At 34.0% G+C, this 16,620-nt stretch overlaps 1 protein-coding gene across 10 annotated transcripts in view; it reads left to right on the top strand.

Annotated features, from left to right (window-relative positions):
* CDH18 (cadherin 18) overlaps positions 1–16,620 on the top strand; it is a 1,123,620-nt gene that overhangs the window by 993,929 nt on the left and 113,071 nt on the right. For all 10 annotated transcript variants that reach the window (XM_015451232.4, XM_073995099.1, XM_073995098.1 and 7 more), the window contains one exon: positions 7,513–7,700. In XM_015451232.4, coding sequence (XP_015306718.1) covers positions 7,513–7,700 — 188 coding nt within the window. The remainder of the gene's footprint in view (positions 1–7,512; positions 7,701–16,620) is intronic.

Here is a 16,620-nt window from a genome sequence, read left to right as displayed (position 1 = left end):
ATAAGAAGTTTAACCTTCATATTTGGTTCATTTAGTTTCCTATGTCCTTCTTTTGTTGCAAACTTTAAACAATTTATTCTTTCATTGGCCTACATTTTAAATATTCTAAATAGTTTCAATTTACTTCTTTTTAAAAAGACACAAGACTGTAGATGCCCAGCATAAAGTTGGAGTGACCATCATTTGAATATTTTAACAGAAACTCAGGATATGGTAGATGTGACTATTCATTTGGAAGCCATAAGTTTATATGTTGATGTTGAAACCACAGGAACAAATGTACCTTTCTGGAGTGTGTGTATAAGGAATAGAAATGAGGTACCAAGTTACGGACAATACTCTCTTTTAAGAAAAAAGTGAAAGATAAGTCTGTAATGAAACTGAGATGTTAGCAAAGTAGTGATACAACCAGGTAAGGGCTGTGTTCTAAAATTCTAGAGAGGGCCTTTTTTATAGCTGTAGCCTAAGTAAATTCTCCTGCATGTGCACATGGAGATATGTAAAGTAAAATTCATTTGACTGTTTCTAAATTAGAAAAACATAAGATTAGATAACTGGTAGCATATTATTAAAACAAATACTACATTCTGATTAATGAACTAGAACTATATACAACATCTTATTTACAACTCAAATTATGATTTTGAATAAAAAATACAAAAAAAGATGAATATTAACTTAAAATCTAAATAACTATACTATTTGAATATATAGTTCAAATAGTATATGTTTGTAGAAATACATTACATTAATTTTTTTTTGGGGGGGGGGACAGAGTCTCGCTCTGTCGCCCAGGCTGGAGTGCAGTGGCCAGATCTCAGCTCACTGCAAGCTCTGCCTCCCGGGTTTACGCCATTCTCCTGCCTCAGCCTCCCGAGTAGCTGGGACTACAGGCGCCCGCCACTTTTAAGATATGTAAGGGGATGATCATGGTTCCGGGAGGATGAGCTGAGAATTTGTTTATAGCAAATGGCTGCCTTAGAAGCATCACCTATGCCTTCAATAATGTTACCTTATAAAATGAGACCTGAAATAAATACACCAGAACATTAAGATTTAATAGCACACATGTGTGTTTCATGACATTTTTCATTTTTTTTCTGTTAGAAATGTATCAAAGTATAAAGTCATAGAAAGAGAAATAATCAGCAATAGGGGTGTAATAGAATCATGTTTTGTTTGTTTATTTTGGTTTTTAATTTTCCTCAACATAACTCACAGTGCCCCAGGATGACAAGAACAAAAAAAGAATCCATTTGAATTAGCAAATCACCTGCAACTACTGCAAAGGTGTGTATAGTTTATCTATGCCTATGTTGCAAAGCATTCCAATTTGGCAGATTAAAACAACTAACATTTATTATTTCACAATTTCTTTAGGTCAGGAATCTAGCTATGGTTTAGATGAGTGCCTTTGGTTCATGCTTATGAGATTCCAGTGTAGAAGTCAGCAGGGGCTGAGGTCTTGCCCAAAGGCTTACCTCAGTGGAAGTGGAGCTGGTTTCTGCTTCCAGCTTACTCACATGGCTTTTGGCAGGCATCAGTCACTTGCTCTATGGGCTTCAGGAAAACGTGACAGATAGCTTGCCCCAGAGAGTGATACAAGAGGGAGTGAGAAAGTGTTCCCGTGATAGAAGCCACAGTCCTTTTGTAATTTAGTGTTGTAAGAGCCATCCTCTTACTTTTGCTGAACTCATTCCATCATAAGTGAGCCACTATATATAGCCAACACTGTCAGTGATACAAGAGGGAGTGAGAAAGTGTTCCTGTGATAGAAACCACAGTCGTTTTGTAACCTAGTCTTGTAAGAGATATCTGATTACTTTTGCTGAACTCACTTCATCATAAGTGAGCCACTATATCTAGCCAACATTCAAGAGGAAATGATTACTCAAGGATATGAACAGCAGGAGGCATAAAAAAATAGGGCCACCTTGAAGGCTGCCTACTAAAAGTTGACTCATAATGAACAAATTATAATTATCAACTTAATGGAGAGTGTGCAAAATATTAATCTGAATGTACTTCATTTTGTTTAATGGGACATAGTGAATGGGGAAGTTACTATGTTTGCAATTCTTAAAATGTATCAAGAATTATCAGGGTTTTTTTCCCCATAAACATAATCTTCCTGTACCAGGAATCTGTTTCATATTTTAAGACTCAGCCTAAATGTTTTCTGGGCCACGAGTTTTTTGTGACCCATTTGAACAGTTTTTTTTTTTTTGCAATCTGCTTTGTAAAAACAACCTTCTTTATAATGCTATCATCATAGTAATTCTATAATGTATTTATTTATCTCTGTTAACTAAGACATCTCTGGTTTTCTAGTGTTACCATCCCGGTATTAACTACTTGACAGGTTTTTGAAGGTTAATGTAATTGTGGGTAATTCTGATTTAGTTGGACCTTGGAGACCACAACATCCAAAAAAATTGACTCCTAGTCTCTGTCTCAAAATGTTTTAGAGAATTTGTACTAATATTTTGTAATATTTCTATACATTTTGTTGAACAAAACAGATGTGACTTTTCAGGAACATCATGATATTTTCAAGGCCAGTGCAAATCACATGGCTTCTCTTTGATGCTGATTTTATGCCCTTAGATTTGACCTTTCAACATGAATTTTGGAAACATGACCATTGGCAAAAGCCTTTTCTTAGTATTTCATAGCTGTGCCACCAAAGATAGATGAAAGTTATTTTCTAGTTCCAGTTCAACATTTTTGAGACATATGCTCTTTTTGGAGATGTTTGAAACAGCTGCCTACCCTTCACCAATCAACTGTGAGAAGGAAGAAGGGATCCTATAAACGCTTGAGTCTCATGCTTTTCCATGTCAATTCACAGAATCAAGGAAGATAGATCTTTTAGTAATGGTAGATCTTGATAAAACCATATGGTTAAGGTCAAGGGATCATTTGTCTAAAAGAAGAGGGTGCTTTACACAGGACAAGATATGTTGGTTGAACATACTTTATTTGGACATTTAGTTTAATTAAACTAAAAGCTAATGTTTTCCTCACTTTGCTGTGAGTTTATGTCAGGTGTATTCTCCAATGCTTATGAAAGAGAGCTGAGAAAAATATTTCTTGAATATTGAGTAAACACAAACACATACGTGAACACATGTGTCAACCCTTAGTATCTATACATATACATTTAAAATTACACATTTTTGTCTTTAGAAGTTTATCAATTTTTTTCTTTTTTGAGACAGAGTCTCACTCTGTCACCCAGGCTGGAGTGCAGTGGCACAATCTTGGCTCACTGCAACCTCTGCCTCCCAGTTGCAAGCGATTCTCCTGCCTCAGTCTCCCAAGTAGCTGGAATTACAGGCACATACCACCACACCCAGCTAATTTTGTATTTTTAGTAGAGATGGGGTTTTACCATGTTGGTCAGGCTGGTCTCGAACTGGTATCGAGCCACTGCACCCGGTTCAAATAAATATTTTAAACCATGAACACTGAATGTCTTTCAATTTGTTTGTTTTTTTTATATTTTTCATCCATATTTTCTAGTTTACAGTGTGTAAGTCCTTCACTTCCTTTTGTCTTTTTACATTTTTCATCCATGTTTTATAGTTTTCAGTGCATGAGACTTTCACTTCCTTAGTTTATTTACAAAGTTGAATTCATTTCAATGCTATTATAAATGGGATTGTTTTTCTATTTTTTTCAAATAATTTTTATTAGTATGTGTAAATGCAACTAATTTTTATGTTGATTTTATGTCTGCAACATTACTGATTTTTTTATTAGTTATAACAATTTTTGTTTTTTGTGGACCCTGTATTTTTTATATATGTAATATTATATTATCTACAAACAAGGACAGTTTTACTTATTTCACTCTGATTTAGTTCCCTTTTATTTTATTTACATGCTTAATTGCTCTGGCTATGTCTTTCAGTACTATTTTGAAAATAAGTGGTAAGAGTGGGCATCCTTGCTTTGTTCCTGATCTTAATGGAAAAGCATTAAGTTTTTCTGTGTGTAATGTTATCTGTGGCACTCTCATAAAATGTCTACACTATATTTTAACTCTACAAGTACAGTAAAATCCCTATCAAAATCCAAATGACATTTTTTACGGAGATAGCAAAGAACAATTCTAAAATATATGTGGAAAGAAAAAGGCTCTGAAGAACCAAAACAATGTTGAAAAAGAAGAACAAAGCCGGAGGCATCACACTTGCTGATTTCAAAATATTTTAAAATGCTACAGTAATTAAAATAGTATGGTAATGGCATGCAGACAGATATGTAGACCCGTGGAACAGAGTAGAGTCTCTAAATAAATCATCTTAGTGGTAAATCATAGGTAGTAAAATCATCTTCAACAAGGTTGCTAAGAATACACAATAGGAAAAGGATAGTCTCTTTAAAAACGGGTCGGGCAAGGTGGCTCACGCCTGTAATCTGAGCACTTTGGAAGGCAGAGGCAGGCAGATCACAAGGTCAGGGGTTCGAGACCAGACCGGTCAACATAGTGAAACCCTGTCTCTACTAAAAATACAAAAAATTAGCCATGTATGGTGGTGTGCGCCTGTAATCACAGCTACTCGGGAGGTTGAAGCAGGAGAATCGTGTGAACCCAGCGGCGGAGGTTGCAGTGAGCCGAGATGTGCCATTGCACTCCAGCCAGTACGAGACCCCATCTCAAAAAACAAAATGAAACAAACAAACAAAAAACAATGGAGTGAAAACTCAATATCTATATACAGAAGAATGAAAATGGCTTCTTTTTGTACATCATACGCAAACACCAATTCAAACTGGATTAACAAGTTAAACATAAAATCTGAAACTGCACAACTCTTAAAAGAAAAAAAATAGGGGTAAAGCCTTATGACATTAGTCTTGATAATATTTAATCTGATATGACCCGCAAATCCCAGGCAATAATAACAAAAATAGACAAATGGGACTATATCAAGTTATAAATGTTTAACGCAGCAAAGGAAACCATCTACAGAGTGAAAAGCAGCCTATGGAGTGGGATAAAATATTTGCAAGCCATGTCTGCTAAAAGGCTGATTTCCAAAATAAAACTCCTACAACTCAATAATGAAAAGAAAGAAGGAGAAGGAGAAGGAGAAGAAGAAGGAAAAGGAGAAGGAGGAGGAAGAAGGAGAGGGGGAATGGGTAAAGGAGAAGGGGAGGGAGAGATGGAGGTGAGAGAGAAAGAGAGGAGGAGAGAGAGAAAGGGAAGAAGAAGGAAGGAAAAAAAACATCAATAACCTGATTAAAAAATGGGCCTAAGACCTGAGTAGCTGTTTCTCTAAAGAACACATTCAAATGGACAATAGGTATGTATAAAGATTCTCAATGTCACCAGTCATCATGGAAATGCAAATCAAAACTACAGTATGATAACACCTCATACGTGTCAGGATGGATATTTATGAAAAAAAGCCAATGACAGAAAAGTATTGTTGAGGATGTGAAGACCTTTGAAACCTTGCACACTGTTGGTAGAAATGTGAACTTGCGTAGCATCTACAGAATATAGTATAAAGATCCCTCATAAGTTAAAAGTAAAATTACTGCATGACCTAATGACCACACTTCTGAGTATTTATTTTAAAAATTGAAATCAGGATTACAGATAAATGTTAGCATTCCTATGTGTATTGCAGCAGTATTCACAATAGCTAAGATGTGGAAACAATCTAAATGTCCATAGACAGAGAATGTAGAGAAAAATGTGGTTTATCATACAATGGGATAGTATTTAGCCTTAAAAAAAGAGATCTTGCAATATACAACAACATGGATGAATACTGAGGACAGTAGGCTGAATGAAATCAACCAGTCACTGAAGGGCAAATATAGTACTGCATGATTTCAATTAGATGAGGTATATAAAATAGTAAAATTCATACAATCAAAGAATGGAGTGGTTGTTACCAGGGACTAGAGAAGGTGAATGAGGAATTGCTAATCAACAAATATTAAATTATCATAATGCAAAATGAGTAAGTCCTAGAGATCTGCTGGAAAACACTGTGTCTATGAATAGCAATGCTGTGTTGTGTAGAAATTTGTTTATAGGATAGATCTCATATTAAGTGTTCTTATCACAATAATAACAAAATATATTTTCAACATTCACTAGATTAGACTTCTGTTTTCAGTATCATACCACTAATGACAAATGATTGTCTCACTGAAATTATTTTTGTAGAGATTGTGCATTCACTTACCCATATAGTCTAACTATATCCTTGTATAGCATTGAATCACTATTAATTTAATCTTGTGGAAATTATTTTGTTAAATTACATTTTAATTCAAGATTCCTGGGCTTCTGTTGTTTATAATGTTTTGAATTTTCTATAATAAATTGCTCTAATAAGCTTTTTTAACTTGTGAACAAAACAATTGTTAAAAACATGTTCATTATGCTTCTTAATATAAGCACTATAGAAACGGTTCCATTCGACATTTAATATCAGGACAAACTTTGGAAAAATGATATTTGTACCTATTAGACAATGAGAGTATAAAATTAACAGTGCTTTAAAATTGTTAGCTATCTATCTAATCTATCTATCTGTCGATCTATCCATCTGTCTAGCTACTTGTGTACATATAGTTTTTTATTTGGATTGCATGAAATCACATTAATTCTTCTTCTAGTAATTATAATTTTATATTGATTTAAAATTGAATATTAACTTGTCTGTTGAATCCTCAGCAGAGTTCTAAGAATAAATTGGTTTTAAACACTTAGAGAACAATAATCACTACTGGCATATATAAAATATCAGTGTCTTCACCTAAAATATTAAGTGTCAAAATTAATGCTAATTCACAAATGCTGTTTACTTTTACATAGACATTTACTTTCTCATACTTCAACTCTGTAATCGATTTTTAAAAATTGTAATAACTTTATATTATTTAAAACTTTATTATGAAGCCACCTCAAATCCTTTTTAGAAGCTGATAGGGAATTTATGCTAAAGAAATATATAAATACTTTCACTTTCTCTGACATGACTCTATATCTCACTATACTTGATAAAAATAATTATCTATATTCACAAATAGGCTATGCATTTTATCTTGTTTTTCTGTTGAATTCTACATTTCCACACTTTTTATTTCCACACTTTTGTATTTGAACGTCACATGTTACAATGCGGGGAAGAATAAATTGGGATTACACTAATACTTGACTAATTCAGTTTTGGTTCAGAATCAGAAGGAAAACTTGACTCTCCTCTAATGTTTGTAATTTAAGGGTTTAGAGCTAATAAAATGTTTCATATTCAAATATATAAATCTTTTCATGCAAAGTGTTTTACATACCTTTTAAAGTTTATATAAATCTAGTATTTAATTACTAAATAGTCTACTTTTAAAATCTAAAAAAGTCCATTTGATGCATTACCTAATATAACGGTCATTTGAATTAGTGCTCTAAATATTTGTCTTTTTCTTGTAAGATTATTTCATGAACATTGTATTTAAATACATTTAATATGAAATGTCTTCCAGAACATTATCAGCTATATGTTCCTGAGTCAGCTCAAGTTGGTTCAGCTGTTGGGAAAATCAAGGCAAATGATGCCGATACTGGCTCAAATGCTGACATGACCTACTCCATCATAAATGGTGATGGCATGGGGATATTCTCAATCTCCACTGACAAAGAGACCAGAGAAGGAATCCTTTCTTTAAAGAAGGTAAAAAGAACATACTTTTTGTGATTCAGGCAACTCACTCATCTTTTCCTGAATGGAAATTTGGCAGAGGTATGAATAATTCATGCTGTCAGGCCATTAAAATGAAAATAGTATCACTTTGTGATATAATTACATTTTAATTATTGTTTGTCAACTGTTTTGATCTTTCCTTCAGAAAATATATTTTGCTAAGGTGGGAAGATCTGATGTAGACTACACTAACAATGTTTCTCTCCATCTTTGTTTGTTTTGTCTCTACTCTAATCTTCCTGAAATGTCCCAATGATAATAGTCAAGAATTAAATAAAAGTAATTTCAATGAAGTGCAAAGAATCAAAGCATCATCATAATAAGACTATGGTGATTATTTTATAGCCAGAGAGGATGGCCAAGGAGGCTGAGATATTTGCCATCTTAAAATGTACTCCAGGTGATTCTAGAGTAGAACTATTTAGAAAACAGGCTGAGATACTTTATTCTAATGTACATACTGTAGATGTTGATGGGAGTCTGTCATCTATCTATCTATCTATTTATCCATCTGTCTAATTAGCCACTTGTATACATATACTTTTCTATTTGGATTGTATGATATCTCATTAATTATTCTAGTAAGTATAATTTTATATTGATTTAAAATTGAATATTAACTTGTCTGTTGAATACTACCTTGGGGAAGTTCTAAGAATAACTTGATTTTAAACACTTAGAGAACAACAGTCACCACTGATATATATAAAATATCAATGTCTTCACCTAAAATATTTTCTCATTGTAAATTTTTTTTTCTCAGATTGTCAAACATAGGTCAAGGTGATAATGAAAAGAGACAATTTGCATATCTTTACTTAACAAATGTATTTATTTTGAGTTCCTTCAATGTGTCAGTTGCTATGTTCCACATGAGCTAAGCAAAGAATAAAAAGGGTAAGTGTGGAGCAAAGGCAGACTCAGCCCCTACATGCACACAGCTTCTAATCTGTGGACGTGGACAGACATTAATCAAATATCACATACACTCCTAGATCAATAATATGTTTTCTATGAAGAAGAGTTATATAGTGCTAAAGGGGAAAAATCTAGAATATTTAATTCTTTCTGGTATTCTATAATAGTTAAAGAGAGAATTGAAAGAAGCCTGGGGGTAAGTTAGGTATAGACTGTAAGGATGACTATTTCAGGAAGACAGAAAATGTACCAAGTGCCTGAGGTGAGTGAAACATGGCACATTTAAGGGATCAAAATAATGTGACTGAATCCAGAGTAGAGGGAATGAGGAATGCGGTCAGTGGGTACAAGACCACACAAGGCCTTTTTTAATTTTGCTAAATGGAAAGCCATTGAAGAGATGTAAGAAAGAAGTGACTAGATCTAATTTGATGTCAAGATTTCTGATTGCTTAATTAAGCAACATGATGCCAAGGCTGTGTGTTAACTTATCACTGCATTCCCAACATCTAGCATTTTTTTCTGACACAGAGTTGGCGTTCAATAAATATTAGAGTAATTAATGGATGATGATGTGGATACAAAGGTGAGAAGAGGATTGCCTGCTTTTCATTTTATGGGTAGCTTCTTTACTTAAAATAATTCAGGTAAACGGGATTAATTTTTTCTAAAATATTAATCCTGACAACTAGGGAACACTTATTTTAAGAAACAAGCATGAAAAGGAAGGAAATATAATCTTGGAGGAAATCTTCAAATAATAGGAGAGAATGTTGGCATTGAATATTCCCAAGGGATGCTGTTCGGGAGGTAGCTAGTCATCAGAAAAGTAAACTGTTCTCAAAATTTAAAACAATTTTGGATTATAAAAATTAATTGGATTTGGCTAAAGGAAGTACGATTGACTGGGTGATTATCATTAGCAGGTTGTATTTGATCAACTTTAGGGTAAGCATCACGTGGGAATGAGGAGAACGTATATTCTGTTGTTTTGGAGTGGAGAGTTCTGCAGATAACTGTCAGAATCTACTAAATAGGTATCTTCTGGAGCCAGAACTGAGTTCAGGTCCTAAATATCTTTATTACTTTTCTGTCTTGATGATCTGTCTCACATTGTCAGTGAGGTTTTAAGTCTCCCACTATTATTGTGTGGGAGTCTATGTCTCTTTGAAGGTCTCTAAGAGCTTGCTGTATGAATCTGGGTGCTCCTGTATTGAGTCCATATATATTTAGTGTAGTTACTTCTTGTTGAATTGAACCCTTTACCATTATGTAATGCTCTTCTTTTTGTCTTTTTCGATTTTTTTGGTTTAAAGTCTGTTCTGTCAGAAACTAGGATTGCAAACCCTGCTTTTTCCTGTTTTCCATTTGCTTGGTAAATTTGTCTTCATCCCTTTATGAGCCTATGAGTGTCTTTGCACATGAGATGGGTCTTTTGAAAACAGCATACCAATGGGTCTTGGCTCTTTGTCCAGCTTGCCACTCTGTGTCTTTTTATGGGGGCATTTAGCCTATTTACATTTAAGGTTAGTATTGTTATGAGTGTATTTGATCCAGTTATCATGATGCTAGCTGGTTATTTTGCACAGTTATTTATATGTTTGCTTCATAGTGTCACTGGTCTGTGTATTTCAGTGTGTTTTTTAGGCTGATAACAATTTTTCCTTTCCATATTTAATACTTCCTTCAGAAGCTCTTGTAAGGCAGATATGGTGGTAATGAATTCACTCAGCATTTATTTGTCTGGAAAGGATTTTATTTCTCCTTCACTTATAAAGCTTCTGGCCAGGGCAATCAAGCAAGAGAAAAAAAAATAAATGTATTCAGAAAGGAAGAGAGGAAATCAAATTTTATTTTTTTGCAGATGACATAACCCTATATGTAGGAAACTTCCTCATCTCAGCCCAAAAGCTACTTAACCTGATAAGCAACTTCAGCAAAGTCTCAGGATACAACATCAACATGCAAAATCACTAGCATTCCTATACACCAACAATAGGCAACTCTGAAACAAACCATGAATGAACTCTCATTCACAATCACCACAAAAAGAGTAAAATACCTAGCAATATGGCTAACAAGGGAAGCAAAGGACCTATTCAAGAAGAACTACAAACCACTGCTCAAAGAAATCAGAAATGACAAAAACAAATGAAAAACATTCCATGCTCATGGATAAGAAGAATCAATACCATGAAAATGGCCATACTGCCCAAAGCAATCTATAGATTCAGTGCTATTTCCATGAAACTATCATTAACATTCTTCACAGAATTAGAAAAAAATAATTTAAAATTTATATGAAACCAAAAAGCCTGAGTAGCCAAGGCAATCCTAAGCAAAAAGAAAGCTGGAGGCATTATGTTATCTGACTTCAAACTATACTACAGTGCTACAGTAACCAAAACAACATGGTACTGGTACAAAAAAAAAAAAGACACACAGACCAATGGAGAACAATACAAAATCCAGACATAAAGACTGCATACCTACCACCATCTGATCTTTGACAAACCTGACAAAAACAAGCAATGGAGAAAGGATACCCTATTTAATAAATTGTGCTGGGACAACTGGCTAGCCATATGCAGAAAATTGAAACTGACCTCCTTCCTTATACTACATACAAAAATCAATTCAATATGCATTAAAGACTTAAATGTAAAACCCAAAACTATAAAAATTCTAGAAGAAAAACCTAGGCAATACCTTTCAGGACATAGGCACAGGCAAAGATATCATGACAAAGAGGCCTAAAGCAACTGCAGCAAAAGCAAACACTGACAAAGAAGGTCTGTTAGGTTGGTGCAAAAGTAATTGCGGGTTTTCACATTGCTTTTAGTAGCAAAATCACAATTACTTTTGAACCAACCTAATAATTAAACTAAATAGCTTCTGAAACTATCAACAGGTTAAACAGACAACCTACAGAATGGGAGAAGATTTGTGTAATCTATGCATCTGACAAAGCTCTGATATCCAGCATCTATAAGTATCTTAAATATATTTTCAAGAAATAAAACAGCTTTATTAAAAAGTGGGCAAAGGACATGAACAGACAGACACTTCCCAAAAGATGACAGTTATGCAGCCAGCAAACATGAAAAAAAGCTCAGTATCACTGATCATTAGAGAAATGCAAATCTAAACCACAATGTGATACCATCTTACAGTAGTCAGAATGGCTTTTATTAAAAAGTCAAAAAACAACAGATGATGATGAGGTTGTGTAGAAAAAGGAACGCTTTTACACTGTTGGTAGAAGTGTAAATTAGTTCAACCATTCCGGAAGACAGTGTGGCAATTCCTCAAAGACCTAGAGGCAGCAATACCTTTTGATCCAGCAATCCCATTACTGGGTATATACCCAAAGGAATATAATTCATTCTATTATAAAGACACATACACATCTATGTTTGTTGCAGGACTATTCACAATAGTAAAGACATGGAATCAACCTAAATGTCCATCAATGATAGACTAGGTGAAGATAATATGGCACATACATACCATGCAATACTATGCAACAATGAAAAGGAACTAGATTAGTGTCCTTTGTGGGGACGTAGAGAGAGCTGAAGGCCATTAGTTAGGCAAACTAATGCGGGAACAGAAAACCAAATACGACATGCTCTGACTTATAAGTGGGACCTAAATGATGACAATACATGGACGCGTGAGGGGAACAACACACACTGGGGCCTATAGGAGTCGGGGGTGGGAGAAGGGAGAAGGTCAGCAAGTATAGATAAGGGATGCTGGGATTAATACATAGGTGATGGGTTGATCTGTGCAGCAGACCACCATGGCACATGTTTACCTATGTAACAAACCTGTATATCCTGCACATGTGCCACCGAACTTAAAATAAAAGTTGGAAATAAAAAAATAAAATAAAATGCCTTTAAGAAGAAAAAAATAGTAGCAGCAACTAATATTTGTTAGAGTATTTCCTCTGTGTCAAGACAGATTTTAAGCACATTGAAATGTCTTCATTGAGTTAATATACCCATAATTGTCCTTTTAATTCTTACTGTAATATTTTGAGAAAGAGAGTGTTATCATCCCCTCTTTATAGCTAAAGAAACTGAATCACAAAGTGATAAAAATAGTGCCCAAGTAGAAAGTCGACAGAAAACTCAACTGGAATATCTGTCTTCAGAGTCTGAACACTTACTCATGTTATATACTCAGATGGAAGATACATGATTATTCTTTGATACAATGGAGAGAGAAACTAATTGTGATGTGGTGGAGAGAGAATGGGAAGCAAAAATATGGGAGAAAAAAATAGAAAAACACTGTCTTCTTGGAGAAGGTTCATACCTTTGTGTTGGAGAAAGATTATAAAACAAATAAACAAGAACATAATGAAATAAATGTTTTAATTTTAAGTTGGGAGACGAGAGTGTTTCTATGCACAGGGATAAAAAGCTCAATAGAGACAAGACAACAAGGATACTGATGTAGTCTAGGGATACTGAAGAGAGGGTAAGTAATTTTAAAAGGTTCATTGTGGATAGAGATGAGCCTCAATAGAATCCAAATCACAAGTGCAAAGAAACAACCTAGGATAGTATGCCTCCTTCTCTGAGGTTACCATAGGACAAGAGGTAGAAGCAAATGACTGCGGGTAAGTTTGCAATGATGTAGCGAGGATGTGTGTAGGTGCAGTGGTGGCGTTCCTGTGTATTAAGTCCTATTGTCTTTATAAAATAGAAAACAACTTCATATTTGCAAAAAGTGAAAGTAACAGTGCATGGTTTGATTACACACATAATCTGAAGTATAACTATCAGTTGTAGAATTAAGGACAATGCGCATATCTTACCACCTTATGTGGCTACAATTAACTAGAGGTCTGAAAAACAAAGGTAAAATATTTATGTTAATGTGTGTGCATATATTTAATTAATTTAATATTAATAGTTCATTCTATTTGGTACATACACAATGCCTATTTTTGAGATCAGAATTGTTTCAATTCTGAAAATGGTAAGTGATGATGTACTAAAAATATTCTTGACATTTAATAAGTTCAAATTGTCTTTCACTTTTTTCCTTGAATGTAATTTTTTATTTCTTTGTTTGGAGATAGAGTCTTGCTCTGTCACCCAGGCTGGAGTGCAGTGCAGTGTGATCTCAACTCACTGCCACCGCATCCATCCCTAATGCCAAAGTGGTTTTTCCACTTCAGTCTCCCTGGTAGCTGGGACCACAGGTGAGCACCACCACACCTGGCTATTTTTTCTTTTTTCTTTTCCTTTTTCTTTTGGTTTTTTTTTTTTTTTTTTTTTTTTTTGTATTTTTAGTAGAAATGGTGCCTCACCATGTTGCCCAGGCAGGTCTCTCACTCCTGAGCCCAAATTATCTGCCAGCTTCCGCCTCCCAAACTGCTGGGATTACAGGTGTGAGCCACTGCACCTGGCCTCCCTTGAACATATTTTTTAATGTAGTCTAGATTTCCTCTGAGGTACGTGCATGTTGCATTCATGTAATTTTTTGATCCTTCTGATTAGGATTATCAGTCTCAGAGTTATTTCATTGCTGTATATTTTAGGGCATAAATAATTGCAATTTTTAAAACCTATATACCTCAGTGGATTTTAACCTTCAAGAGATACTCATTCAGATGGCAGAAAAAAAAAGATAAAACAGTTCTTAAAAAGCTGTTCCTTATTTAATCTCTAAGGCAGTTCACTTTAGCCAGCTAGGCAGAACAGCTAATCTCCTCACAGATCGAAATCAGCACTGCTCTATAAATCCGCCAGCAGGACTTTCTGCACGTTCCTGTCCATATCATTCAAAGGAATCAGAAAATTGCCAAGTTGAATTCACTGGTGCATGGTGTGGTACATTGTAAATACACTTTGATAACTTTCATTCATTGTTTAATGAAGCCTGGCTGGGTGGAAAAGGGGAAAAAGATAAGGATGAATGCAATTGGATGTACTCTCTTTCCTCTGACATAAACCTCTTGTAGCTAGGGATGTGCTTCTCCTTAGCAGCCTTTCTCAAAGTCTCTTCTTATATGGCTCCTATTTGCACACTTTACAGAAGTGGATCCAAATATTGTTTTCTTTAGGTTTCTGGTTCTATTTGGCTTTCTGATTTTCAGCAAATACTGTTGTTTTGTCATTTCCTTCTAACTAATTCAACTGTAAATACAATGCAAATTAAGTTAAGCCAAAAAATTTTAAACTTGTCTTTCAAGTCAACAAAGGGTGTTTGAAGATATAACCTTACTGTAAAATGAAATCTAAATCTGGGTCTTGTCATTTAGGAGATATATGACATTGTCTCAACCTTTGAAGCTTCAGTTTTCTTATTTAAGCATTTTCCAGGGTGATTATGGAAAACATGAAATGAGATGAAAATTGTGCTCTAAGCTATGTCTGGCTAATAATTACTACTACCTCAATAATGACTACTATCTAATACTACCTCAATAGCTTCTTTTTCTTTGTCTTCTTTTCTTCCTATTTTGCACCAGTTTTTAATTATACTTCCAGACCAATCCATGTGATGATTTTGCTGCTGTCTTTATTTCATGTTATTTGATTTAACTAGAAGCAAACTAAGAATGAAATACCGTGTGTATATTACAACACAACATACATACTGTCTTCATGTTTCTTGACAATCAACTTCCCCTTCCTGCTTCTTCAAGGGAAGAAATTTTTTAAGTTTACATTAAATATCGTATTTGTAGTACAACATTTTCAGGTATATTTCAGTCATAAACACATTTTTGATTATCTTTTCGGTTTCACTTATCAAAATATGCATTTCTATAATTTCTCAATGTAGAAAACCTATCAGTTTTATTTTCTTCTTGAAGTTGTTGCTTCTGATAGGATAAGACTTTTCAAAAATTAATTTACTCTGAATGTACTGATAATTTTCCTGAGTGTGTATCTATGTGTGCTACAAATCTGTCCCTGCCTGTAGGAGACATAAAGCACGTTCATAACCAAGTACTATGTATTTTTAAGATTTCCATACCCCACCATGAGTAAAAGATTATTAAACCCTTTGTATTTAACACATGATTTGAGATGGGTCTTAAGAGTAAACACTAAAAGTTATAAGTTTGTTTTTAAAAGTTTAAGTAAATTATAAGATAAAAACATGAAATACGTTCAGCTACAACCATACTAGATTTATTCTACATACTATATTTCTGGTCTTTTAGTGGATTGTGTTTATTGAGGATTACATTGTCATTCCTTTGACTTGCATTTAGTAACAGAATAAGGATCGAATGTTGTTTACTAACAGATTTTAACATTTTTAGACTTTGAACACAAAGAGTAATAAATGAGTCATCCCAACCCATTGTGAATAATCACACACGGGCAAACACATGATCACACATTGTAAATAAGAAACAATAGATGTCTAATTCTAATGAACTGCTTACAAAATATGAACATTGCTTAGGGATTTCATTATCAAAAAAAAAACTCAACTAAGTTTCTGCTTTATATTTTTATAAGGTTCTAAAGTCTGAAAAGTTATTCTTTTCAGCCACAGCCAACAGAGAGAGGAATCCAAGTTTCAATTCAGTAAAATCTATTACTATATTTCAGATAACTTTGACACAGAAATGCTATTGGGCAAATTGTTTTTCATGCTGTTCATCTATAGGCATAATGATAGGCCTAGAGTAATAAATCGTTTGAAACTACATTGAAAGTTAATTGATTCCTAAAATACAGTTCAGTGCAGTATTTGGAAACTAATGATCTGATGAAACATCTTGATAAATTAAGCTATATAGATGCATGGACTGTTGGTAAGTTTGTATATGTGTGGATATATTTAATTATTTTATTTATGTGATATATACTGATATATACACATATACATGCACACATATGCACAAAAACACATAGATATACATATACACACATATGAGCTTATGTATAATTATATATAAATAATAATAAGCATACTTTCAATATAATAT

This window comes from Macaca fascicularis, chromosome 6 (genome assembly GCF_037993035.2).
Source record: "Macaca fascicularis isolate 582-1 chromosome 6, T2T-MFA8v1.1".
Classification (NCBI taxonomy): domain Eukaryota; kingdom Metazoa; phylum Chordata; class Mammalia; order Primates; family Cercopithecidae; genus Macaca; species Macaca fascicularis.
This window is presented reverse-complemented; position numbering and strand designations above follow the sequence as displayed.